At 35.7% G+C, this 27,355-nt stretch overlaps 1 protein-coding gene and 4 pseudogenes across 1 annotated transcript; all 5 read left to right on the top strand.

The window, feature by feature from the left end:
* The first annotated feature begins 864 nt into the window (after positions 1-864).
* On the top strand, positions 865-1,632 carry LOC144424480 ((3R)-3-hydroxyacyl-CoA dehydrogenase pseudogene; annotated as a pseudogene).
* Positions 1,633-6,074: 4,442 nt separating this feature from the next.
* LOC120331807 (3-oxoacyl-[acyl-carrier-protein] reductase FabG pseudogene) lies at positions 6,075-7,544 on the top strand (annotated as a pseudogene).
* Positions 7,545-10,548: 3,004 nt separating this feature from the next.
* On the top strand, positions 10,549-11,532 carry LOC120331804 (3-oxoacyl-[acyl-carrier-protein] reductase FabG pseudogene; annotated as a pseudogene).
* Positions 11,533-16,230: 4,698 nt separating this feature from the next.
* LOC120331810 (3-oxoacyl-[acyl-carrier-protein] reductase FabG pseudogene) lies at positions 16,231-16,998 on the top strand (annotated as a pseudogene).
* A 4,590-nt stretch (positions 16,999-21,588) lies between these two features.
* Positions 21,589-23,567, top strand: LOC144424479 (uncharacterized). The gene is made up of 2 exons (XM_078113824.1): positions 21,589-21,741; positions 22,995-23,567. Exons 1-2 carry the CDS (start codon positions 21,589-21,591, stop codon positions 23,565-23,567), a joined length of 726 nt encoding a protein of 241 aa, XP_077969950.1.
* Positions 23,568-27,355: the final 3,788 nt, after the last annotated feature.

Genomic DNA, 27,355 nt, shown 5'->3' with positions numbered 1-27,355 from the left:
CAGCTAGATTGTGCGAAACGAACAACGCGATTCAAAAAACGGTCACTGGCACACCATTTAAAATTCGAACCCGGGCCGCAAAATTTCGCCTTGTGGGCGCAGGTCACACATCCCTGCTGTAAAGAATGAGGGCGACTTAATCCTGCAAAATTAAAATGTCAATGTCAGCAAACAGTTTCGAATCCAATGTGAAGATTAAAATAGGTCATTATTGATTAATCTCGTGACGTCGTTGACCATGTTCAACGTTTTTTTGCAGTCTGCTGAAGTTTCAAGTGGGTGTTCAGACTCCAATCATCTTTTAAGTGCAAGGCCGTACCTAGAACATTGAAAGGGCGTTAATCACAGAATATTTTTTACAATATTATTATCATTATGTTACTTGTATTTCCAAACCCACTTATTTATCCGTAGAGTAAATCATGTTTCTATTAAATAACTTCTTTAACATGAAATAACTTCTACATGTTCATAAGGTCGTATTCTGAATCTCGTAACAATACAGTCAATAAATTAATAATTATAACCTTTCAATTGCATCCAAAAATGCCTCGCAGGATGACATTCGCATAAACGTTTCGCGTCATTTATCGAAAGAAAAATCATTAGTTTGCCAAAATACCAAAACATAGTAACCTACAAAGATATGGACGCATAGCTATCTAACATTGATGAACATCTAACATTTAACTTTGCTGCCATATGAAATACGTGATAAGGTCTCGGAAAGCATCATTTATTAAAAAATATTTTTTAAAACTAGAGAAAAAGGCAACATTTCCGTTTAAAATGAATAAGATATATGTGAGGGTAGGCATTTAGTAGGTTTCAATCTGGAAAACACTTGATAATCTTCGTATCAGAATGTCGCAAGGAAGACTAGCAGATCAATGCACTATTGTAACCGGTGGTAGTAGTGGAATAGGTCGGGCGATCTGTCAAGTTTTTGCCAGGGAAGGCGCTAGTGTTGCAATTCTGGGCCGAAACCTTCAAAGACTTTCTGAAACAGAAAATAATTTAACTACAAATCATGGAAATAAACACTGTATAATACAAGCTGATGTGAGTTCTGCTGAGCAAGTAGCAAGAGCTTTTGATGAAGCAAAGAGACAGTTGGGCAAGAACATCACAATTCTTGTGAATAACGCAGGGATAGTCAAAAAAGATTTTATTGATGAATTCAAAAATGAAGATTTTGATGAAATGATGAGAATAAATCTGAAAGGATATTTTCTGATGGCCAAAGAATTTGTGAAATCACTATCGGAAGTGGACAAAACCCAAGAATTTTGTTGCATAGTCAATGTATCCAGCGTATCTGGCATAAGAGGTATCCAATCATTGTCTGGATATTCAGCGACTAAATTTGGTATAATTGGATTAACGAAAGGTGTCGCATCAGAATACTCAATACATAAAATCCGCTGCAATGTTGTTTTGCCAGGAATAATTCAAACGCCTATGAATGAAGGTGTGCCGGAAAGTTTTAAAGATAATATTGTTGCGCAAACACCAATGCAAAGATTAGGAAAACCGGAAGAAGTAGCAAATGCCTGTTTGTTTCTGGCATCAAATGAAAGTTCATATGTTAATGGAGCTTGTCTGGAAGTTACGGGTGGATTGTGGGGATGAACATACTATTTCATATTTTTATTTTATCATTCGTTCAGCGTGTTACGCCATGTTATGTATATTAAATATATTATCTTGTCACTTACAAGTTTATATTATCTTCTCATTATCAATTTAACCATACTCGTTAAACTGATGTTAAAATGAAAGCCTTAAAATCAAACTGATTTTTATTTCGAGAAAGCTCTTTATATAAGCAAATAGTGGGTGTGGCGTTTACCAGTCCAACGCAAATACTCCAATACGCTGCGCTGTTGCAAATAAAATCAATTATGACGTCTTTTATCAAGTTGGTCATTTAAAGATTTATTGACTGAACTGCTAAATACGGGTTGGTTTAGGCCGACAGAAACTTACATGAAAACATTTTTAGACGCCATGCCCCATTGTTTCAGGCATTGGACTTGGTATTACGTATTAAAAATATTATCCCTGCTTCCCAGGATGCAAATTGAATATGTGAGCCGAGCTAGGCGCCGCGCGGACGCCAAGCTCCCCAACCCTGGTTTAACCTCAATTTCAAAGAGCAAATTCGCCAATATTATCGGCAACTATACACCAGGACGACTCATGCTTTAGATTTTGGTCAACGAAGAACAGACTATTTGTATGTTCTACCCATTCTAGTCGAGCAATCATATAAAAACTGACAACGCATGAATTTATTCGTATCAACGTATATAAAGCAAAATTGGATCAAACTTAATTATTACCTTGTAAAATTTCATAATCTGTTTTTAATTATCATAACTAAATGTTCGCAACTTCTTTCTTGCTTCTAGTCCACCTTTTACATTGTGACCATGAAATGAAAATTTTTCCATATACGCTTGTGGTTATCGGTACACATTTATATTTGATCATATTTATAAAACACCATGAACATTTCATGTATTTTATCCACAATTAATTTACATTGTTATATTCAACATGATTGGACAAAATCTTTACATTTTCGTATTGGCTGTAGAGTAGGGCGCCGTAATTCAACGATGAGGTTCACAAGCAACAGGTGTGCAAGAGAGTGATGTCCCTACGGTTTGGAAAAAAAATTTAACTAACTAATGTTGTGTAAACCATGATGTAAATGGGCCAATTTGTATAGACTCCAATCATCCATAGAGCTGCAAGAACGTACCCGCGCTTATCATATTTTGACGACACGTGTCAATCATCCGTGTCAGAAAGTTCTTTCACGAGATTATTTCTATTTTTACTTGTAGTTCGATAGTTTTACTCACTTCTGTGTCCAATTAGACTAGACTAGGTTATATTCTTGTTAAATACATTACTTTCATATTCAAAAGAACTGGTAGTTGAAAGCAACAGAATAAAAGTGTCTAAATTACAATGATTTTCCCATTCGAGAAAACCTATTATAAAAGCAAATTTGACAATGCTTTCTCACTATACTCATGTATTTTGTGCAATATTGTTTTTCATTGTTTTAGGTGATTAAAACAGTTTTCTGTCACGTTTTTCAGTGGACTGTGTGGCAAACAGGATTGACTTAGCATTTGCAAGAGAATACGATTTCAAAGTAACTGCGATTCAAATCATCAATCACAAGTTTATCCATTTAAGATTAATGGTGCAAAGAGTTGAATATGGATTGTTGCAAGAACTATTTATATGAATACATCTTGTGGACGATGGACGTGATGACCCTCTGGTTAATGCTTTGAACCAAAATGGGTTGGCATGGACCGTTCCCCGACCTTTGACCCCCGATAAATTTTTCCCATACTTTACCATTGCAAAATTTTCGAAGCTATTTTAAGAGTGCTTTTGCGAGTTGGCGCCTGTAAAATGGGGTATGTGTTTCAAGCCATCATTATGATTTATCGCACACAGCAATCTGTTTTTTTAAAGTGCCGGTAAAGAATTTTAGCCTAGTCTATCACAGCTATTTCTACACTAAATTTTTCTTACTGCAATTAAATTAGAACTCCTAGGATGACAGAATGATCATTGAAATATCTGATTTATATTTAAGTTTCCGAAACACAACTGAAAACTAACGAAAAGAGTTCAAAAACGCGAAAACGAGGTAATGTTTACGGCCACGCTCGAAAATCTGTCTGAGTGAGAAAAGTGTATGAGCGGATGCGAAAAGGAAGCATTGTACGTCACTTTTTTATCTCGCTGATTGGCCAATTTCACGAAGTAAACAAGGAAGTCGATGCTCGGGGAAAGGTCCAATGCGTGTGAAAGAACTGAAGTTCAACCCTTATTGCCACTACCTATCCAGGGTGCAATAAATTGGGTAGGCAGATATGCTGGATATATATTGACTATGACACCAAATGTTCGGGATTTGTCCACTCCTTATAGCAAGCCTAATGCAGTGCATAGTGGATATCAGTAGATCAACAAGCAAAAATGCCCCAATAAAACACTACTTTTTCATTTTTCTCATTCTGTAAAGCAGGGGAGGGGGAGGGGGGGTTCAAACTTCAATACAAGAAGGGCAGATAAAAATAACTAGGTGGAACCGCGGGATGAACCTTTATTTAACATAAACTCCATAGTAGTTGCAGGCACGGAAAATAGCCTCTTCTTGTTACTTATCGATTTTAATCGGTAAGTATGTTGATAGGTATTTGTCTGTCTGTCTGTCTGTCTGTCTGTCTGTCTGTCTGTCTGTCTGTATGTATGTATGTATGTCTGTCTGTTAGATGCACGCGATATCTCACGAAAACGAGATTGAATCTGCTCCAGATTTTTAATGTGCATTCATCATATCTCGGACCAGAAGCCTATTGATTTTGGGCGAATTATGTCGTATAATTAGCGAGCTATTAATTAATTAGTGACACAAGGTGTCACTATGGAGTAAGAGTGCTATTTTGAGGAATCCCCTAACTTTTGATCGATAAGTCATCGGTCTCTGACCGATATTCTCGTTATTGGTCTTATGGCATCATTAAAGGTCCTTGAAAAAATGATGTGTGAAGAGGCATAAATTTCTGAAAGAAACTGCTATTCAAATTTATTGGGACCCCAACTACAAACGGATTCAAAGAAAAATTTGCAGCTGGCTTCTTATCCCGAATACTTTTCCCAAATTTGACTTGAAAGTGCAAGTTATTCGAGGTTCATTTTTGAAGTGTTCGTCTGTCAGGACCAATCGATAGAAAGATTCGATGACGCCAATTTGCCAATTTAAGAAAAAATTTATTAAAAATTAGAACATCTCGTGGGCTGCACAACTTTCTTTGTGGGCCGTATGTGGGCCACGGGCTGCAGGTCACACATTCATGCTGTAGTAACTGAAGACTAATTTTTCCCGAAAAATAATAATGTCAACGGAAAACAGTTTCGAATTTAATGTAAAGATTAAAATAGGTCATTATTAATTAATGTGGTGATGTTGTTGGTCATGTTCAACGTTTTTTTGCTGTCTGCTGAGCCAACAAAAAATGCGTTATAATTTCCATGAAAACATGATAGAAATTCCGTTAAGATTATTACGTCGCTAAAGATTGTAACGTGCCTTGCAAGATAATTAGCGCTGTTTCATTGTTGACAGATCTAGAAATTATCATATATAACAGGTGACCAACATGTCGATCGCCACGTCTCGAGCAGTCGATCGCGTCTGATGTTGAGTGAATTTTATTGAAATACCCCCCCAAAATTGCCTCGAAACAGTTGTGTTTTTACAACAGAAAGAATACAATAATTTACATGCGCAAAAAACAATATACACATACAGTATTTGAGTCTGGGCAGACAAGATAAAGTATATTATTACGTAACCAATGCAAGTTTTTCCGCTGCCAAGGTTTGAAGATGAAGTGCGGAATATCGCGTGTCTAGACACTAGTCTAGACTGACAAACGATCCTACAATAACTTCCGCAGTATGCGAGAGTTTGTATCCAGGCCGGTTAGCGACTGTCATCATGGCAACTTCATTATAGCGACATAATCAGGTATGCGACATTTCAAACAGCGACTGTCATAATGGCGACCGCATTAAAACAGCGACTGTTATGATAGCGACTTAACTCGTGTTCACTGAGTTGAATTCACTGAGTCGAATTTCCTGGTCGGTCGTTGGAAGGTAAATGCTATGTCGTGTCACATTAATTTTAAGGTCGTTAGGGTCAGGGTTTGTCGCTGTTGTGGCAGTCGCTGTTTTAAATGAAACGCTGCCGTGTAGTCGCTCTATTGACAGATGACAGTCCAACGCTTTCGTGTGGTCGCTCTATTGACAGTCGGTGTTCTGACAGTTGCTAACCTAGCCGTGAGAGTTATTGTCTCACCCTAAGAGTAGTGTGATAAAATTTATTCCCAATCGTAGCAGTGGCATCAAAATGCCCAATTTGTTCTAATTTTAAGCAAGCGAAGAATCGTGTTTGGAGGAAATTGTAAATTTGATACTGAAGTTTGGGTAGTCATGTAGCATTTACGGTTTGAGTATATTAATTTCTCGCTGTTTGGATAATACATAGATGGTTTCTTGAAGAATTTTCAACACTTACGACTATAAAAAGCACGCCCTTTGTCTTAATTGTACGATTTGAATAAATCTTAAATAAATAATGAAATATTTACTATTTAATATGTGAGTCTAGGTATTTAGTAGGTTTTATTCCGGAAAACACTCAATCATCTTCGTATCAAAATGTCCCAAGGAAGACTAGCAGATCAATGCATTATTGTAACCGGTGGTAGTAGTGGAATAGGTCGGGCGATCTGCCAAGTTTTTGCCAGGGAAGGCGCTAGTGTGGCAATTCTGGGCCGAAACCTTCAAAGACTTTCTGAAACTATGAATACTTTGCCAACTAATCATGGAAATAAACATTGCATAATACAAGCTGATGTGAGCTCTGCTGAGCAAGTAGCAAGAGCTTTTGAAGAAGCAACGAGACAGATGGACAAGAAGATCACAATCCTTGTAAATAATGCAGGGATATTGAGAAGTGATTTCGTTGATGAACTCAAAGAAGACGTTTTTGATGAAATGATGAAAATAAATTTGAAAGGACATTTCCTGATGGCCAAGGAATTTGTGAAATCACTATCGGAAGTGGACAAAACTCAAGAATTTTGTTGCATAGTCAATGTATCCAGCATAATTGGCAGAAGAGGTATTCCATTATATGCTGGATATTCAGCCACTAAAGCTGGAATAATTGGGTTAACGAAATGTATCGCATCAGAATATTCAAAACACAAAATCCGCTGTAATGTTGTTGTGCCGGGAGTGATTGAAACACCTATGATTGATATTGTAACTGAAGATATTAAAGCCAATGCTATTGCAAAAATACCAATGCAAAGATATGGTGAACCCAAAGAAGTAGCAAATGCCTGTTTGTTTCTGGCATCAAATGAAAGTTCATATGTCAATGGGGCTTGTTTGGAAGTTACAGGTGGATTGTGAGGATGAACATATAACTTCACTTTGGCATTAGTTCGGCGAGCCAACCTATGTTTTATATATATATATATACATATATATAATTTAACTCATCGCTTACAATTTTATATTATATTCTTATTATGACTTCCTAGTTGCTTATATAAATAGCTTCAAAATCACAATTTATATAAGCAAATAACAGTCTAAAGTAAATACTGCGTGTTTACTATAATCCATTGCGATTAACATCACAAATCATAAGGTATTTGTATGTAGTTCATCATTTATTGAGCAAAGGATTGAATATTATTTGGTTCATGGCAAGAAGAATTTACATGAATCTTGTGAACGCGAGGATCTACTGGTTAATTAAAGCATCGAGCTCGTATCACTTGTTGCTTACCACTTATGTAAAAGGACGTTTTCTGCGTTATCGTACATTAAAAACAAATACAGACCAAGGCTAGAAGTAGAAGATCTTCAGTTTTCCGTCTCTCAAATTTGAAATTGAAATCGCAGTGTTGTGCTCTAAACACAGATCCTATAATAATCATTAGGCAGAATAGTGCAAATATTTACAATTTTATATGCTGTGCTTAATTATGTAGATGAAAGCCTAACCTTCAATTCCCATTCTTGCCATTTTTTTTATTAGCCTATGCTCTGCACTTTCCTTAATTTGATTGCTGCTCAGCAAGTAAAAGCTTTGTGGATCGCGTTGTTCGCTTTGCACAAGCTAGCTATCAGGGTGTTGAAACGTCAGTGGTATAAATAAGAAATTGGTCCTAGGTATAGTCTTTGCAAGAACATTGGAATTGCTTGCACGAACTAGATTAAACAAAATTGAAAACTCGTTTGGCGGGCCCCACACTATTTAAAATTGGAACTTTTCTCAGGCCGCACAATTTTTTCTTGTGTGCGCAGGTCACACATCCATGCTGTAAGATATAAAGACTACTTAATCCAGAAAAATAATAATGTCAATAAACAGTTTCGAATCCAATGTGAAGATTAAAATAGGTCATAATTAATTAATCTCGTGACGTTGTTGATCATGTTCAACGTTTTTTTGCTGTCTGTTAAGGTTTCAAGAAGGCGTTTAGACTCCAATCATCTTTCAAGTGTAACGCCGTACCTAGAATATTGAAACGGCGCACAGAAAGTTTTTTCACGATATTATCATCATGATGTTACTTGTATTTTCCAAACCCACTTATTTATCCGTAGAGTAAATCATGTTTCTATTAAATACCCTCTTTAGCATGAAATAAATTCTTACAGGTTCATAAGTCCGTATTCTGAATCTGGTAATAATACAGTCAATCAATCAATAATTCTAATTCTCCAGTTGTATCCGAAAATGCCTCGCAGCATTGACATTCACATAAATGTTTCGCGGGAGGCAACATTTATCAAAAGAAAAATCATTATTTTACCAAAATACCAAAACATAGCAAAATGCTCCCCAAACAAAATAAGGAAGGGGTCATAGCTATCTAACATTGATGAACATCTAACATTGAACTTGGCTGCCATATGAAATACGTAATTATGTTCTGGAAAGCATCATTTAATAAAAAATATTTTTCAAAACTGAAGAAAAAAGCATCATTTCCGTTTAAAAGGAATAAGATATATGTGGGGTAGGCATTTAGTATGTTTTAATCTGGAAAACACTCAATAATCTTTGTATCGCAATGTCGCGTCAGTGATGGCGTCTTTTAGGAAGTTGATCATTTTAAGATTAATTGAGTAAATTGTGAAATATGGATTGACTTAAGGCGAGAACAGTTTACATGAATACTACTTGTGGGTGCGATAATCTATTGGTTCAGGCCTTGGAATGCCGAGCCAGGAAACGTCTCTATTTACCAAGACAATCAGCTCCTGAAGTATTTATTTTTTCTATTCCTTCTATTCAAGCAATCTAATAAGAACTGACTACGTATGAATTTCTCCATATCAAAATATTTGTCATAGCTAAATTTTTACCCTTCTTGCTTCTAGTCCGCTTTTTACATTGTACTCATTTATATTTGATCATATATATATTTGATTTGATTGGGCAAACAGGCATTTCCTCTTCTTGTTTGCCGAATCTTTGCATTGGCGTATTTTCTTATTTAGCTGTATACTGAGGTGCCGTAAGTCAAAGATTATGTTTATAGGTGGGAGAGAGAGAGTAATGTCCTGGCGACTAGGTAAATAAATTTGAACACATTGGTGTCGCAGAGGACGAATCGTCACTTTATCGACACATCATGGAGTATTAAATTGCGTAGGGAAAGAGCAAACGAAGCGATTTTTGGTCCTTCAGATATATTACCTACCACACTGTTTACTTATTCATAGTGTTGCCTGCAATGAAAGTGTAATAAAATAACTTATCAAAAGGATCAAACCTACTGGAATCTCTGCACAAGTCCATCGCGATCATGCCCACTCAGCTCCTAAATGTCGTCATCGAATGAAGGTACTCACTCTACAAACGAATATGCAATTGTCTCTTGATGTTCCCTTTTTATTGCTTGAAGGTTTCAGTTCCGGGTTTAAAATGAAATATAACGAGTGGTAAAAACCGATGTTGTGTGAACCATGGTGTGAGTGGGCCAACTCGTTTAGACTCAAATCACCCATAAAGCTGTAAGAACGTAATCGCGCTATTCATATTTTGACAGTACGTGTCAATCATACGTGCCAGAGAGTTCTTTCACGAGGTTACTTCTATTTTTACTTTTTGATCGATAGTTGTACTCAATTCTGTGTATGATTAGACTAGACTATATTCCTGTTTAATAAGCTACATGTGTTACACGGAAGTCTGGACGTATTCTATATTTAGCACTAGTACAGACAAACATTTTTTTAAATTTCATGCCAATCTATATATCCTTCATTAATTCATTAGCAAAACTTTCTAATTAATGCCTAAATTATAATAAAATCTTCAAAACTTGACCTCTTCAAAGTAATAAATAACGACGTATTTACATTGTATACAACATTGATATATACACGTAATTATTTTGCTGCATGCATCAGTAGCAAAATTTTTTTTTATTTTGGCATCATAGGAAATAGTTTAAAATTTGGGTTTCTGAAATTTAAGTTTCAATATTTTACATTCTGCTAATGTATTTATTCAAAGATAAAAACTCAATCAAGCATTACTTAGTCTAGTAAAATTGTAAACAGTGTATAAATTATAGAAATTTACATACTTCAAGTCCTAATAGACCCTCTTCAAATGTTTTAGTGGCAGACATCTACAAATGGCAGTCGAACATTTATTGCGTCATACACTACTTTTAAACAAAAGTAGTAACAAGTAATTCAATCTGATAAATCGTCCCAATCAATCATTAAATAAATCAATAAGAATGGCTCATCCACGAAAGTAAGTTTAATTCAAAACCTATTAATTAACTACCATATAAGACACGTGATTACGTATCGAAAAGCATCATTTATTAAACAATATTTAAAAAAAAACAAAGAAAGTAGCAACACTGCTATTTAAATATAATGATTTGCTCTACGCGAGCATTATAGTTGAGTATACTCTGCGAAACACCAAATCATCTTCGTATCGCAATGTCGCAAGGAAGACTAGCAGGTCGATGCACTATTGTAACCGGTGGTAGTAGTGGAATAGGTCGTGCGATCTGCCAAGTATTTGCCAAAGAAGGCGCTAGTGTTGCAGTTCTGGGCCGGAACGTTCAAAGGCTTTCTGAAACAATAAATACTTTGCCAACTAATCATGGAAATAAGCACTGCTTAATACAAGCTGATGTGAGCTCTGCTGAGCAAGTAGCAAGAGCTTTTGAAGAATCAACAAGACAGTTGGGCAAGAAGATCACAATTCTTGTGAATAACGCGGGGATAACCAAAAATGGTTTCATTGACGAATTCAAAAATGAAGATTTTGATGAAATGATGGGTATAAATTTGAAAGGATATTTTCTGATGTCCAGTGAATTTGTGAAATTATTATCAGATGTAGACAAAAGCCAAGATTTTTGTTGTATAGTCAATGTATCCAGCATGTTTGGCATAAGAGGTTTTCCATCATTCGCTGGATATTCAGCGACTAAATCTGGTATAATTGGATTAACGAAATGTGTCGCATCAGAATACTCAAAACATAAAATACGCTGCAATGCTGTTTTGCCAGGAATGATTCAAACGCCTATGAATGAAGGTGTGCCGGAAAGCTTCAAAGAAAATATTGCTGCACAAACACCAATGCAAAGATTGGGAAAACCCGAAGAAGTAGCGAATGCCTGTTTGTTTCTGGCATCAAATGAAAGTTCATATGTCAATGGGGCTTGTCTGGAAGTTGCAGGTGGATTTTTGGGATGAATAAATTATTTCATATTTTCATTTCATCATTTGTTTGGCGGGTTACGCAATATTATATATATCAAATATATCATCCTATCACTCAGAAATTTATATTATACTCTTATTATCCAATTATAATTACCCATTATCTACTAGTTGATTGAAATAAATGCTGCAAAATCACCGAGAAAGCTTTTTATATAAGCAAATAGTGGGTGTGGCGTATAACAGTCCAACGCAATTACTCGAATACTCGAAGTACGCTGTTGCAAATAAAATCAATGATGGCGTCTTTTTAGATAGTTGATAATTTTAAGATTTATTGGGTAAATTGTTAAATATGGATTGATTTAGGGCGAGAACATTTGACATGATTCTAAAACCGAATTCCTAGCAGTCTGTAGAGTTTTGTAAAGAAATTTTTCCCAAAATCTAATTAAAAACACAATCAAAACATAGCAATATTTAGACTGGTAAAAATGTCAAATGTATATAAATTTATAGAAATTCACACTAATCCCAACATAATTGACCATATTCGAATCTTCTAGTGATCTCGACCGCGGCCTCGAATACAACTGGCGGTCGAACATTTATTACGTCATACAATACTTTTTTACAGGAGTAGAAACAAATTATTCAATCTAACAAATCGTCCCAGCAATCAACCAATAAGAATATCGCATCCATAAATGCAAGTTTAATTTATAACCTACAAAGTTGGCTGACATATAAGATACGTGATTAAGTATCGAAAAGCATCATTCGTTAAACAATATTTTTTTAAATTATAGAAAGTAGCAACACTTCTATTTAAATATAATGATTTGCTCTATGTGATTATTATAGTTGGTTTTATTCAATGCACAATCGCAACATGTGGTAGTAGGGGAATAGGTCAGACGAGCTGTCAAGTTTTCACCAAGGAAGGCGCTAGTGTTGCAGTTCGAGACCTGACCCTTCAAAGACTTTCTGAAACAATAAATATCTTGCCAATAAATCATGGATCATCATTTTACCTCATTGTAAAAAGGTCTGTTAGAAGGATGCAACTAGTCTGAGTCACTTAAAGCCACTTTACCTATTCAGGGTGCAATGAGCCACTTTACCTATTCAGGGTGCAATAAATTGGGTAGGCAATTATCCCTGAGCCGGAAATCTTTTCATTTTACCAAAAAAAGTAGCTCCTGAAGTATCCACGACTGCTTGTCCAAATTTATTCTTAGAAGGAAGGCATGAGAACGGCCTAAAAACATGTTGGTAAATATCGAAAATAGGCCGTATTTGTCTAGTTATAAATTTGTGATATATATTTCATAATATTCATATATTTCAGCTAATTTTCACAACTTCTTCCTTACTTCCAGTCCCCCTATTAAATTGTGATCATAAAATGAAACTTTTCCCGGCTACACTTGTGTTTTCAGTACAAATTGATAATTGATCGAACCCATAAAATACCACAAAGAACAAGACCATTTATAAAACTGCATATAGTTGACAGGGTATTTATTGTTTCAGAAATTCTTTGACGGTTCCGGCTCAGAATTGCATCACGCCTTTTCTAGCAAATGCGTGGCGTATCGGACGACCTATTCCACTACTTACCTCCTTAATGATCTCTACATTACCTGATAGTCTTCCGTGAAACATTTTTACCAAAAGAAATGGAGTGCATACCAGTTTATCAACAAGCAAAATGCCGCCATAAAACAATTCATTTTATATTAATTACCCCACAACTTTCCCTTTTTTCCCAGCCTGTAAGGGAGGGGTGTGCAACCTTTACAGCCAAAGTGCTGCAACCAAGCACACGTTTCTTTTTGCTATTGATCTTATGGCATTATTAGTGGTCATTGTAGAATTGATGATTTAGGACGCCTAAAGTTTTGAAGCAAACAGCTATTCAAATTTGTTGACACACCAACTTTGACGAATTCAGAAAGAAATTTGCAACAGGCTTCTTTTCCCGACTAGTTTTTTTCAAATTTGCTCTGATGAAAGTGCTAGCAATTCGAGGTCCATTTTAAAGGGATCGTCTATTACAGAGGTGCACAACCTTTCTGCTATTGGCGGCCACATTTCATTTATTTATATTCAATACGACCTCCAGGGGTTTGATGAGCGCGAATTTTTTTTATCGCTTTTATGATGTCATAACCGCGTATTTGACCCATGCGAGGTGCAGTCTGCCCGATTATGAAGTATGTAGTACTACTTGGAAGTATAATATTCGCATTATGAACGAATTTTTCTTTTCGGTGGACCTATTCTAGAGGAGATATATTCCAGCAAGTTGCATAATGGTTGCACAATTTTGAAAAAATCGAAAATCGGAGAAGGGGGAGGGGCGGTCGCCCCCATTTTCTTGTCCCCAAGAGTATATATAATAAAATGTCAAATATTTTAATGAATTTATTAATCACTGAAAGTTTGTGTTATGTTCTGCTACGTTGTGTACTTATATTATATCTGGCTACTTCTAATAGCACTGACAGACTGATTATGTTGTATTGCAGAAACTTGTATTTGTTTTTCAAAACATTACACACAGATTATATTGGATACAGAAGCACACACGACGCTAGCTGAACATAGAAAACTAATGGTCAACTCTCGGATGACCCTTGACCCTAACTGATAGTTGCCATACATTACAGTTTGCAAAGCATAGCTGCCAAATCTTCTATTTTAAGCCCTTTTTTGTTTATAGGGTTTTGTATGTGAACGGCTGCATTATTTTTTCACTGCGGCCGCAGGTTGTTTACTGTTGGTCTATTAGAACCAATCGATAACAAGATTTCTTGACGTCCGTTTCAATAAAAATTGTTCGAACAAATGTGTTGAGCCAAAAAGTGCTTTATTTGATGCCATGACTTTTTTCAATTGTGAAAAGTTATCTTGGTTGGTAATTCTGAATAAAAATCACTAAGATTCATTTCCAAATACTTTGTGCTGCCATATCTGTCTTATTCAAGACTAGATTTAGACGACATTGACCGCTAAAGCCAAAGCTCATTCACCTTCTGTATTTCTTAATGTTTAAATTTCAGTCGCCTAACCTTCAATTTCCCATTCTTACTAATTTTTTTATTAGGGCATGCTCTGCACTATCTTCGCTGCTCAGCAAGTGAAAGCTTGGTAAATCGCGTTGTTCGCTTCGCACAAGCTAGCTGATAGGACTTTGTAACGTCATTGGCGCCATAGAGGCATAGACAACTAATTGGACAGGGATATAGGCTGTGCAACGCAAAGAGATTGGAATTGCTCGCACAAACCAGATTAAAAAAAATTCAAAACTCGTTAGGCTGGCACACACCATTCAAAATTAAACGTCTCGCGGCCGCATTTGCCCCATGCACGTTACACATACATGCAGTAAAGTATGAAGACATATTATTTCAAAAATAATAATGTCAATATCAGCAAACAGTTACGAATCCAACGTGAAGATTAAAATACGCCATTAAGGATTAATCTGGTGATGTCGTTCGTCATATGTTCCACGTTTTTAGCCGTATGGTGAGACAACAAAGAATAAGTTATAGTTTCCAGGAAAACATAATAAAAATCTTGTTAAAAAAGATTACGTCGCTAAAGATTGTAACGTACCATGCAAAATATAAACGCTGTTTCAATGTTAACAGACTTCTAGTTCTAGAAAGATCAAGTGGGCGTTTAGACTCCAATCATCATTCAAGTGTAGAGCCGTACCCAGAACATTGAAACGGTGTTAATCACTTGTGAACACATGTTCAAACTATCAGTGGCAGTATATTATTACCATTATGTTACTTGTATGTACTTCTCAATCCACTTATATATCCCTAGAGTAGATCATGTTTCTATTAAATAACTTCACAGTTTTAAAGGTTTATAAGACCGTATTCTAAATCTGCTATTTATTGAAGTAATTTTTTTCTATTATTAACATGCGAATCATACATTATATAAATTTCATCAGATCAATCAATACTTTCAATTTTCTTATTGAATCCAAAAAATGTCTAGCGGCAGTGACATTCACATGATTGTTTCGTGGGACGCGTTATATAATATTTATATTAAACACTAGCATGGTTGGCCACGAGGAATTGCCTTGTTATATACTTTTTATCACGTGATTCACATGTATCGACGAGTAAAGATCGCTCCGCTACCTTAGAAGTGTTCCGCATAAAGCATAAACACCGTATATTTTAATAAAAGTTAATATTGAAAATATTTGAATGTTGGACCAGAAACTTGTTCTAAATTCTTTAATATGTTATATCAGTATATAATTCAAATTTTGAGTTTTTGAAATTTTGTTCGGTTACGCAGTAAGTGGTATATTTTGTTGTACAAGCAGTTTGAATGGGAATATTATTCTTTCAGCTGATTTATTTATTTATATTTAAAATAATTTAAAATCGGGAGAACATTCTTTCCAGGGTTTCCCACCTTGTTATGAAAATGAAAACAGCATTGGATAATATAAACTAAAATTATTATATTATATAATAAACTACATTTTGAATTTGATAACAGATTCATATCAGTCTGTAAGATTTAGTGAAGACTTTTCGGCTCAAACTATCATCAAAAAGTCAATCAAAATGTGGCATTCTCGAATCTGAAATCGTAAACTATACCTGAACCCCAACGAATCGTTCTAATCAATCAATGAGCATGTCGCATTCATGAACGCAAGTTCAATTTATAACATACGAAATTGTCTGCCAAAAAATACGTAATTAGGTTTCTGTAAACATCATTTATTAACGATACTTTCAAAAACTAAAGAAAAAAGGCAACGTTTCCATTTAAAAGGAATGAATCTATGTCTGAGGCTTTCAGTTGGTTTTAATCCGGAAACCACCCAATAATCTTAGTGTCAAAATGTCACAAGGAAGACTAATAGATCAATGCTCTATTGTAACCGGTGGTAGTAGTGGAATAGGTCGGGCGATCTGTCAAGTTTTTGCCAGGGAAGGTGCTAGTGTTGCAATTCTGGGACGAAACCTTCAACGACTTTCGGAAACAATGAATACTTTGCCAATAAATCATGGAAATAAACACTGCATAATACAAGCTGATGTGAGCTCGGCTGAGCAAGTAGCAAAAGCTCTTGAGGAAGCAACGAAACAGATCGGAAGAAAGATTACAATTCTTGTGAATAATGCAGGCATACTCAGAAATGATTTCGTTGACGAACTCAAAGATGAAGTTTTTGATGAAATGATGAGAATAAATTTGAAAGGACATTTTCTGATGACCAAAGAATTTGTGAAATCACTATCGGAAGTGGACAAAACTCAAGAATATTGTTGCATAGTCAATGTATCCAGCCTAGTTGGCATAAGAGGTCTCCCAACATCGACTGGATATTCAGCGACTAAAGCAGGAATAATTGGATTAACGAAATGTATCGCATCAGAATATTCGAAACACAAAATCCGCTGCAATGTTGTTTTGCCGGGATTGATTGAAACGCCTATGATTGATTCAATAAGGGGAGATGTGAAAGACAATGTTATTGCACAAACACCAATGCAAAGATTGGGGAAACCGGAAGAAGTAGCAAATTCCTGTTTGTTCCTGGCATCCAATGAGAGTTCGTACGTTAATGGGGCTTGTCTGGAAGTTACGGGTGGATTGTGGGAATGAACATATTATTCAATATTTTTACTTTAGCATTCGTTCAGATATATATTAAATATATCATCTCATTCATCACTTAGAATTTTATATTATACGCTCATTATCATTACTTGCTATACAGTTGCTTACAATAAAAGCTTCAAAATCACACTGATTTTTACTTGAGAAAGCTTTTTATATGAGTAAATAGTGGGTGTGGCGTAACAGTCGATCGAATACTCCAATACTGTTTACTATGCTGTTGCGAATAAAATCAATGATGACGTGAAGATTGATTGAGTAAATTGTAAAAAAACTGAATTGGTTTAGGGCAAGAACATAAATACATCTTGCGGACGCGATGCTCCACTGTTTCTGGCCTTGGACTTGGTATTACGCTTTAAAACTATTATCCCTGCTATACCCAGGATGCAATAAATTGGGTAATTGATGTCGATCCGTCATATTTCACCAAGATATGTAGGTCCCGAAGTATCCACGACTACTTATCTAAAGTTCATTTTCAGCGTAAAGGCACGAGTATGGTGGCCCATCGTTGTCACGCGTAAAATTTAAAAAAAAAATGAAAAAATAAAATAAAAAAGCGAAAATAAAAAAATTGTTGTGAAAAAACCTAAAAATCATTGAAAAACAAAAATGAAAAAAAAAAATTAAAATTAAAAAAAAAAACGAAAAAAATTAACGAAAAAAAAAAAAAAAAATTGGATTAAAAGAAAATAAAAAGGTTGACAACGATGGTCCGCCTCGTGGCCCATCGTTGTCACGCGTTTTTATTTTTAGAAAATTTGATGCTGTTTGGGACCAACGCTGTCAGGCTTAATCCTTAAAACGCACAAATGTATTTCCTGGGTTTCTAACTCACTACTGATTTTTATGAGATATATCCAATAAATTCAACATGAAAAAATCCATAAATTCTCCATGCTACAAGTTCAACCACAAGCAATATATTTATAATAATGATAAGAGAATATAGAATTGAATACCAAAATTTGTTTTTACGTGTATAAGGTAATTTAATTGGAAATGCTGCTTAACTGCTCAGTTGTCTGGACACTCGTGCGATGCCGGTACGGTACCGTCTGACCGTACCGGTAGCCATGCAATGACTCCTCGATCTTAGTAGAATATAGTGAGTCGAGGTATGGATTGGAATAAATGGTTGAGCACGGGCGATTTATCATTTGTCTGGATCGGTACGTTACGGCTGTACGGTATGGGGCAGGCGCAGAGAGTGTTTCAGTAGTCTATATTCTACGAGACTATCCGTATCTCCCATTATTTCATGAGTGATTGCATGGCTACCGGTACGGTCAGACGCAAAGCGACTATAACCGACTACCGGTATTTGGTAAGACGGTACCGGTAGGGTACCGGCATCGCGAGTGTCCAGACAACTGAGTAGTTAAGCAGCATTCTCTAATTAAATTACCTTCTACACGTAAAAACAAATTTTTCGAATTTTCGTATTCAATTCTATATTCTCTTATCATTATTATAAATATATTACTTCTTGTTGAACTTGTAGCATGGAGAATTTATAGAACATTTTCATATTGAATATTGCTCAAGAAAATCAGTGTGAGTTAGAAACCCAGGGAACACATTTGTGCGCGTAGGATTATGCCTGACAACGTTGGTCCCAAGCAGAAGCAAATTTTCTAAAAATAAAAACGCGTGACAACGATGGGCCACGAGGCGGACCATCGTTGTCATCCTTTTTATTTTCTTTTTATTCAAATTTTTTTTTTTTTTATTTATATTTTTTTTTCTAAATTTTTTTTTTTGTTTTTATTTCAAATTTTTTTTTTTTCAATTATTTTTATGTTTTTTCACAACTATTTTTTTTATTTTCGGTTTTTTTTTTTTCAATTTTCGGTTTTTTATTTTTATTTTCAATTTTACGCGTGACAACGATGGGCCACCGTACACGAGAAATATGTCAAAAATAACATTTAATAATTTTACTGTAATATGGCAGAAGGCGAACATGGGCCATAGGCGCCTCGCGGACGCCGAGCTTTCCACACCTGGTTTTACCTCGATTTGAAAGAACAAAATCACCAGTATTATCGGCAATATTATACACCAGTACGACTCATGCGTTAGATTTTGGTCAACGAAGACTAAAGTATTTGTATGTTCTACCCCTTCGTGCCAAACAATCATATAAAAACTGACTACGCATTAATGTCTTCAATACTTGAAGCCTTTCAGCTCTGACGGTAGACGCAAATTCTCTCGCGATTTTGCATGCAATTTATACGTTGTTACTACACATAATTAATATGTTGAAACTTTTCACGACAGTCTGAGAATGGATATAGCATTATAAATAACTTCATACCGCGTTTCTTATTAATCCCGAACCAAAAGAGGGGGCTTTGTCGTCAGGAGGCTACGTTGTCAGTGAAAGGTTGGAAACCACTGCTCTAATAAAAGGGTCACTGAAAACAAGTTATTACCTCGCTTTGCACAAATGCGCGATGGAATCCAAGAGCAACGTTCACCTTACCTAAATAATTAACTATTGGGTCGACACAAACATATACCGTGTTTTCCCGAAACTAAGACCTACCCTAAAAATTAGACCTATATAGCCTGAATTTTAAGAAGGATTTTAATATAAGACCTAGTTAATAACGCAAATTTATTTGACTTAGTCGATAGCAAGAAATCTTTTCCACGCATTTTAAATGATTGATAATCCGTGTTTAGCGGTTATTGTGAATGAAAACGAGTTTTCCATAAGTAAATGGATATCGGTTTTCATATTTTGTATATTTTCAAATCTCGTAATTCTCTACTTTGTAATTTTGTTTTTGATAAATGAAAATATAAGACATCCCCCGAAATTAATCCCTAGTGATATTTTTCGCTAGAAAATTGAAATAAGACCCAGTCTTATTTTCAGGAAACGAGGTATGTATAACTTCTGAACAATGAGTTTTTTGCGTATTAAAAATGTAGAATATGTGGGGTGTACCAAATTCGGAGAAAGGGTTAAACGGGTGTACCATTAAAAAAAGATAGATGAACACTGGTCTATAAGAAATTCCACAGCTACCAATAAGCTCGACACTGTGGGCACTACAAAAATCTTATTTTGATGTTCCATTTAATTTGATTGTGTAATTGCACCCAGAGTGAATTTTCATCATTTAATTAAGATTAATCTGAATCATATAATTCAGTTCTAAGGCCTGCCTAATTTTTAGTTCTCAAAAAACCTTGCCAAGTATCCATATTATCTAAACAGCGAAAAATGAGTATTCTCAAACCATAAATGTTACATGACTGCTAAAACTTCATTATAAATGTAATTTAGAATTTTCTCCAAATCCGATTTTTCGTTAGACCTGGGGCACAGTGGAAAATCAGCTCTCACACTTATACTATATCGGGAATCAGGTCCGCGGTTCGATGTTTGAATCCGCGTCCGCAAGTTACAACGTGCCGGCAAACGGACAGCGGCCGCGCAGAACGACGCAAGCAATGAGATTAAATTGTTGTTTTTTTTGGTCTGAAATTTTTTTTTTCCATGGGGAACAATGGACCGGGGTTGAGTGGGACATGCTCCACTTGGCACAATTTCAAGTATCTCTTGGCCCGTGGCCCAATATGGAATATATTCTAGATTCAAAAATATTCTTCAGATTCGAAACAGTAAATATTTTGCCGTTGGCCGGAATTGGTTAATATTTATATAGCTGGTTTTATTTTAGTGGAGGCAGTGTACAGTTAAGTAATTGAAAAAATCACACCATCTTTATTTGTTCTTTTTGAACAGCTCTCAAACCCCGTATTTGATGTTTATGGCTTTTTTAACAAAGATCTGTCATCTTCGAGAATGGAAATTTCAAAACTCATTTTTAATTGGTCAAAATTTGGCATTAAGCAAAAGTAAAACAATGAACTTATAATAGGAATCTGAATATTCAACAAATAAGTCTACAATGCAGAATCTTCAGATACGAACGTTCCCAGAGTGGTTTTATATTGCCAATGCAAAAAATTGGTTTAGAGAATTTTTTGAAAAAAGATCTAAAATACTTTGGTTGAACATTGATTTCAAAAATATTGAATTTCCAAATTTGAATTTCCACAGTTCTTTAGATGATGATGATGATTCTTTGCTTATTTTTAAGTCATACTTCGTCGAATATAACAGATTTTCCCATTGTTCTCCAGGGTGTGTCCGAATGTGCCCACAGGTGGGGTGCAGTGAGACATTTGACGCACGTTTTCCAAACCCTTTTGGTGGCAACGTGTGTTTCAGTAGGGAATTCTCAGTCGCTGAATAAAAACTCCGGTTACTCCGCCATGTCAAATGAATGTGCACATTATATTGCTCAAAAAATGTGAAAGAAAGTGAAGTGTCTCAACTTTCCCCTATGTTATTAAAATCACTCAACATCAGACGCGATCGACTACTCGAGACGTGGCGATCGACGTGTTCAGGCCACCCCTGATCTATGCCAATGACGTTACAACGCCCTAACAGCTAGCTTGTGCCAAGCGAACAGCGCGAATCACACAAAGCTGCTGAGCACCAAGCAATTTAAGTAAAGTGCAGAGCATTGGCCAATAAAAAAAATGGTAACAATGTGTAATTGGAGGTTAGGTGATCGGAATGCAGTTCGCAGATTTTTACCATTAAGAGTTCCAGAAGCTAAATCGGTTTTGGTTTTAGCATATCAGTCAATGTTGTCTAAATATAGTCTAGAAAAAGACAGATATGGCAGCAAAGTATTTGGAAATGAATCTTGGCGATTTTTACCGAAAACATTCCAACCAAGATAACTTTCCACATTTAAAAAAAAGTCATCGCCTAAAAATATGGCACTTTTTGGCTCAACACATTTGTGCAAACAAATCTTTATTGAAAATCGCGTCATGAAATCTTCTTATCGATTCGTTCTGACAAACGAACATTCCAAATTTCGAATTGCTAGCACTTTCATTAAAGCAAGGTCGGGAAATTTAACCAAATTTTTGGCCTGATTTTGGGGGAGTCGTCTTATTAGGCGAGTATGATATTATTCAATGCGGGTCATAAAATACCTTCGGCGATAACATCCCCCACGTAATTATCAGGTTAGTTTAAATAAATCGGCATTCTCGCGGTGTGAATCTGGAATTTCAATGCTGTGATTATCTTATTTGAAGTTGCAGCATTTGCATCACGAGTGAAGGACTATTATCGATACAAGTGGGATTGCAATTTGTAGAAATTGTCAATTGTTTTTATCAGCGTGATGTCTCATTTGAGCCGTACACATCTCTCATTTCAGTATTTATTCTCAGATATGCTTTTAAATTGCAAAAATACAAATCAAAACAACATATAATCGTACATGTTTATGTCCAAGGATTGCGTTGGTAATTTGGAGCAGTGATATATACTATTTATATTGTCGCAATCGTAGATTAAATTGATCACAATTAAATCAATGAAGCAACACATTTTGTTTTGTGGAGATTTCAAAGTGATGAATATGTATTTTTCATATATACACTTTATATGTATATTTATTTATAAAAACTCAATAGAATCAGGTAGTTTATCTCACATTATTATGTCCGCCCTGTTATTTCAGATCGGTAATGTTCCTATATGGTGGACGCAATCGCGAGTTACGTTGAACAGAATTAGATTGAAATTGAAAGACAGTTTGAATTCCGGTAGTTGTTATGGATTAAATATTACGCTACAAGAAAATGTCATTATAGGCTATTTTAACCAGTGCGAAAACGCACCGACCGCTCAAAGGCCTTGGCTGGTAATTTGAGATTTTGATGTTGATGCGATTTTACTACCCCGTCTTATTGGCAGGTTATATTCAAAAGCCCATTTTTTCAGGCTTAAAAACGGGCCTCGTCTTATTTATCGGGTAGACTTATTCGCCGGGAAATACGGTAAAACGAATTGTTTCATGGCGGCATTTTTGCTTGTTGATATCCTGGTATGCATTCCATTTTTTTTATGAAAATGGTTTAAGGGAGCAGGTAATGTACCGATTGTTACGGGTGGAAGTAGTGAAATAGTTCGTGCGATCCACCAAGCATTTGTCAGGGAAGGCGCTAGTGTTGCAGTTCTGAACCGGAACCGTAAAAGACTTCCTGAAAAAATAAATACTTTGCCAACTAATCATGGAAATAAACACTGTATAATACAAACTGATGTGAGTTCTGCTGAGCAAGTAGCAAGAGCTTTTGATGAAGCCACGAGACAGATGGACAAGAAGATCAAAATTCTTGTAAATAACGCTGGGATACTCAGAAGTGATTTCGTTGATGAACACAAAGATGAAGATTTTGATGGAATGATGAGAAAAAATTCGAAAGGTTATTTCCTGATGGTCAAAGAATTTGTGAAATTACTATTGGAAGTGGACAAAACTCAAGAATTTTGTTGTATAGTCAATGTATCCAGCATATTTGGCAGAAGAGGTAACCCATTATATGCTGCTGGATATCCAGCGACTAAAGCTAGAATAATTTGGTCAACGAATGTATCGCATCATAATATTCAAAACACAATATCCGCTACAATGTTGTTGTGCCGGGAGTGATCGAAACCCTAATGATTTATAGCGTAACGGACGATGTTAAAGACCATGCTATTGCACACATACCAATGCAAAGATTTGGTGAACCCAAAGAAGTAGCAAATGCCTGTTTGTTTCTGGCACCAAATGAAATTTCATATGTCAATGGGCCTTGCTTGTAAGTTACTGGGGGGTTGTGGGCTTGAACATGTTATTTCATATTTTTATTTTAGCATCTGTTCGGCGAGTCACTCTATGTTATTACTTATCGATCTTAAGATTGTTTAGTTTTCAATCGTTATCATGCACAGAAACTGCACGATGAAGGTCAATTCGAAAATCTGTCAGCAGCGCAAAGTTTGATGTATTGCATAGTTTGTTCAACTTTAAAGCAATTTATATCAGTCGTATCAATTTTAAATTATTTCTGAACACAAGTGAGACACAATACTCAAACATATAGTATTGGGAAATGACCAATGCAATACACACCTTGCCAATGCAAACGACGCGTAAATCTGTTACCTGATCGTTCAAATTCTTCAAGTTAAAACTACAAATCATGTCGACTAACCGTATAGATTCACGTCGATACCTATGTTGCCGTAGCTGAGCAGATGGTTTGTCTAACTAACACATAGCGGACTAGTCTGGCGAATTGCCACGTGGTCGCTCAGAACCGTTGGGTAAAATATAGATCCTCTCAGGTATTAAGAATAATTACTTTTACTTTATAACTGGCTAATTTCATTTAGCGATATGTTCAATATTCTTCAATAGTAATCAACTCAACAATGTAGAAACCTAGTGCAAAATATGAAAGACGTATGGATTGGCTGGAACGGAACATGCAGTACAAAAACTTCACCAATATTTTGATAAATTAGGCTTCGGCACGTGAAACAGAACACAATATTTTTTCAAAATTTGTCTGCCGTTACCTTTGTACTTTTCAGTAAATATAACTTTTTACATTTTAAATGCCACAATACCACATGTATGGCCGAATGTCGTAATAAAATCTACAAAACATCCCACTAATTGATAGAAATACGATAACTGGTTCAATGACATTTTGGTGGATTAAGTACACGAACTTATATATAACATTAATAAATAACACATGCATATTCATCCGACCACTAGTATTTTAGTGATAAATGACTAAGTATGGCTTTTTGTTCATTTTTTTACAAAGCAAGCTGTAATTGTTACAGGAGGGAGTAGTGGATTTGGCTTTGAAATTTGTCAACTGTTTGCTGAGAGGGGGCATCCATCGCAATCATAGTAGCGGCAGCCGCCCCGGGTAGCACTTTGCAGCTGGCAAAAGATCCTAGCCGCGTTATTACAGGTACTTGTCTCGATGTGTTTTAAGTCTTTAGTAACTGTTTGTGGTGATGGTGAGTCTAACTGCCCCTTCCCGCTAATGTGCTCTTCTGATCATTGCGTGATTCATGCGTGTTTATCTCCCGAATCATTTTTGAAGTTGGGTATAAGGCACATCATTATCAGAAACTATCCCTGGGCAGCGAAAAGCTCGGCGCGCCCCTGGTCATAGGACTGACTAAGAGCATTGCAACGGAATATCCAAAACACTGTGTGCGCTGCAACTCTTCACTACCAGAATTGGCCGAAACACCAACGCATTGGCAAGGTGATCTAGAATTTTTGAAGGTAGTTGTGAAATAAATCCCAATGCAAAGGATTGCTGAACCCGAGGAAATTGCGAACGCATGCCTGTTTCTAGTGACAGACGAAAGAGGTTATATAAATTGTGCTTGTTTAGGACGTACCGTGGACTATAGGTATAATTTTGAAAAGATTACAACTTCCACCCCCTTTCCCCCGAAGAAGCAAAATGACACCAATTATCAACATTTGTGGCCTTCCTCAATATTTTGTTTATTCATATTCATTATTTCATAAAAATCCAAGTCCTGTGACGTAACAGTTATAAAATCTTATTGTGGTTTTGATATCATGATCAAGGATGTACGCATGCCAACACCACCAAGCGAAGTTTAATAATTATACGTCGATGTCTTGTACATAAAATTTAATTTAGTCATCCCAACAAAGCCAGTATATCTTTCGCAAGCATGTCAACATAATACGACCAGTTGACGGTCGGGAACCACCCCCCTCCCAGAACAAAAAGCGAGAATTTAATTCAAAAAGTTCTGTGGGCTCTATGGCATACGTTATGAATTTTTGTGTGATGACGTCTGTGGCGGTTTCGCGATCGTTGCGATCTGATGGAAGACTATCGTACCTTTTATCTACTGTAAAAAATTAGATACCTGTCCTACTTCGATTTACATATCCTTCTACTTTTCCATAAGCGCTGTACCTTGTATTTATAAAAAAAAATTTAGTTAAATAAACAGATGTGAATGAAACAACGACCTAACAAAGCCACCAGTCCTTTTAATTCTTCTGAAAAAAGCCAAATTATTTCTAATACATGTAACCTAAATAGTCAGAGGACACACACGGATGTTTTCATCAGCAGCAAAATAAATTTGTTAAGATAGTAATGTTAGTGAATAACATTAAGACAAAACGAGGATATTTTCTTTTTCGTGTTGTTGGCCATGACTCGATTTACTCAGTTTTTAATCACATTAATTAATCGTCATTCATATTTATGTGACACTGTTGATATGACCTTTAAACTCAAATAATTGTCTATCATTCTTGTCAATAACAATTTTAATGTATACAAAAGAATTATTCAAGCATAGAAATATGGGATGTTGGATTGCTGGATTCAAAATTTTTGCTTCAAGTAATCGATCTCAAGTAAAATACCACAAGCTGGAGTTCTTATGAAGACAAAATATTACATCGATTAGAACTTGCAATATGGTAAAGGTATTGTATTGAGTCAAATTGTTGGGGCATCGGCAGAGCATTGGCAACGTGCTTGCCGCTGCCACGTAGTGATAGAATTTTTGAATATTAGCAAAATTCAAATAGCCGGGAGGATGCGAAGTGAATTATAAAAATAATAAAGGTTCCACTAAAGCCTGGGTAAAACAACGATTCCCAATAAACAAAAACAATGTGAGATGACAATAATTTAGAACAGATATAACAACAAATTGTTTTTTTTTATAGTAAATACCGATTGACTGGGAATTGAAGCACTAGGAAACAGCTAAGAAGCAATGAATCACAGACATATGGAGTTCTTAGAAAAAATTTTTGACCGTTTGACATAAAAAAAAAATTTCCGGTAGGTACACTGACGGTAAACGTATGAGAGCTTACAGTCAAACGAGTATTACGACTGGAAATCTTTTCTAGATGGACAGTTGCGAAAATTCAGTATAAAGCAATGTGATATAAAATTTGTAAAACAAGCGCAGCGACGCAACATTTCGTCGATGGGAACGAGTTTGCAGTTCGGACGCCAATCATATTTGATATTCTCGTTTGAATTAGATCCAAAAAGCTTAGTACCGGACGAAATAGTACAATACAATAATACAATTTGAATGTTTGGTTGTATTAAGACTGTTAGTTAATAAATAATACTAAATAACATTAGTTGAAGTGAGTATTGAAAAGAAGATTGAGATAAAACCATATTAAGAGATATTTCGAACTTGGAAAATTCATACATTGACTGCCGGTACGTTACAGAATCCAAACTGCAGTGTACAAAGAATAATTTGGGAACATCTCATTACATTTTTCAAGAGACTGCAATGTACGGGGTGCTGGTGACATATATGTGTGTGATAAAAATTTTGACTTTACTGTATCTTTGTATTTTCATTATTTTTATAATTTTGTTGTGAGTTTTT

This window comes from Styela clava, chromosome 6, assembly GCF_964204865.1.
Source record: "Styela clava chromosome 6, kaStyClav1.hap1.2, whole genome shotgun sequence".
NCBI lineage: Eukaryota > Metazoa > Chordata > Ascidiacea > Stolidobranchia > Styelidae > Styela > Styela clava.
Note: the sequence above shows the minus strand (reverse complement) of the source record. Positions and strands in the feature narration are given on the sequence as shown.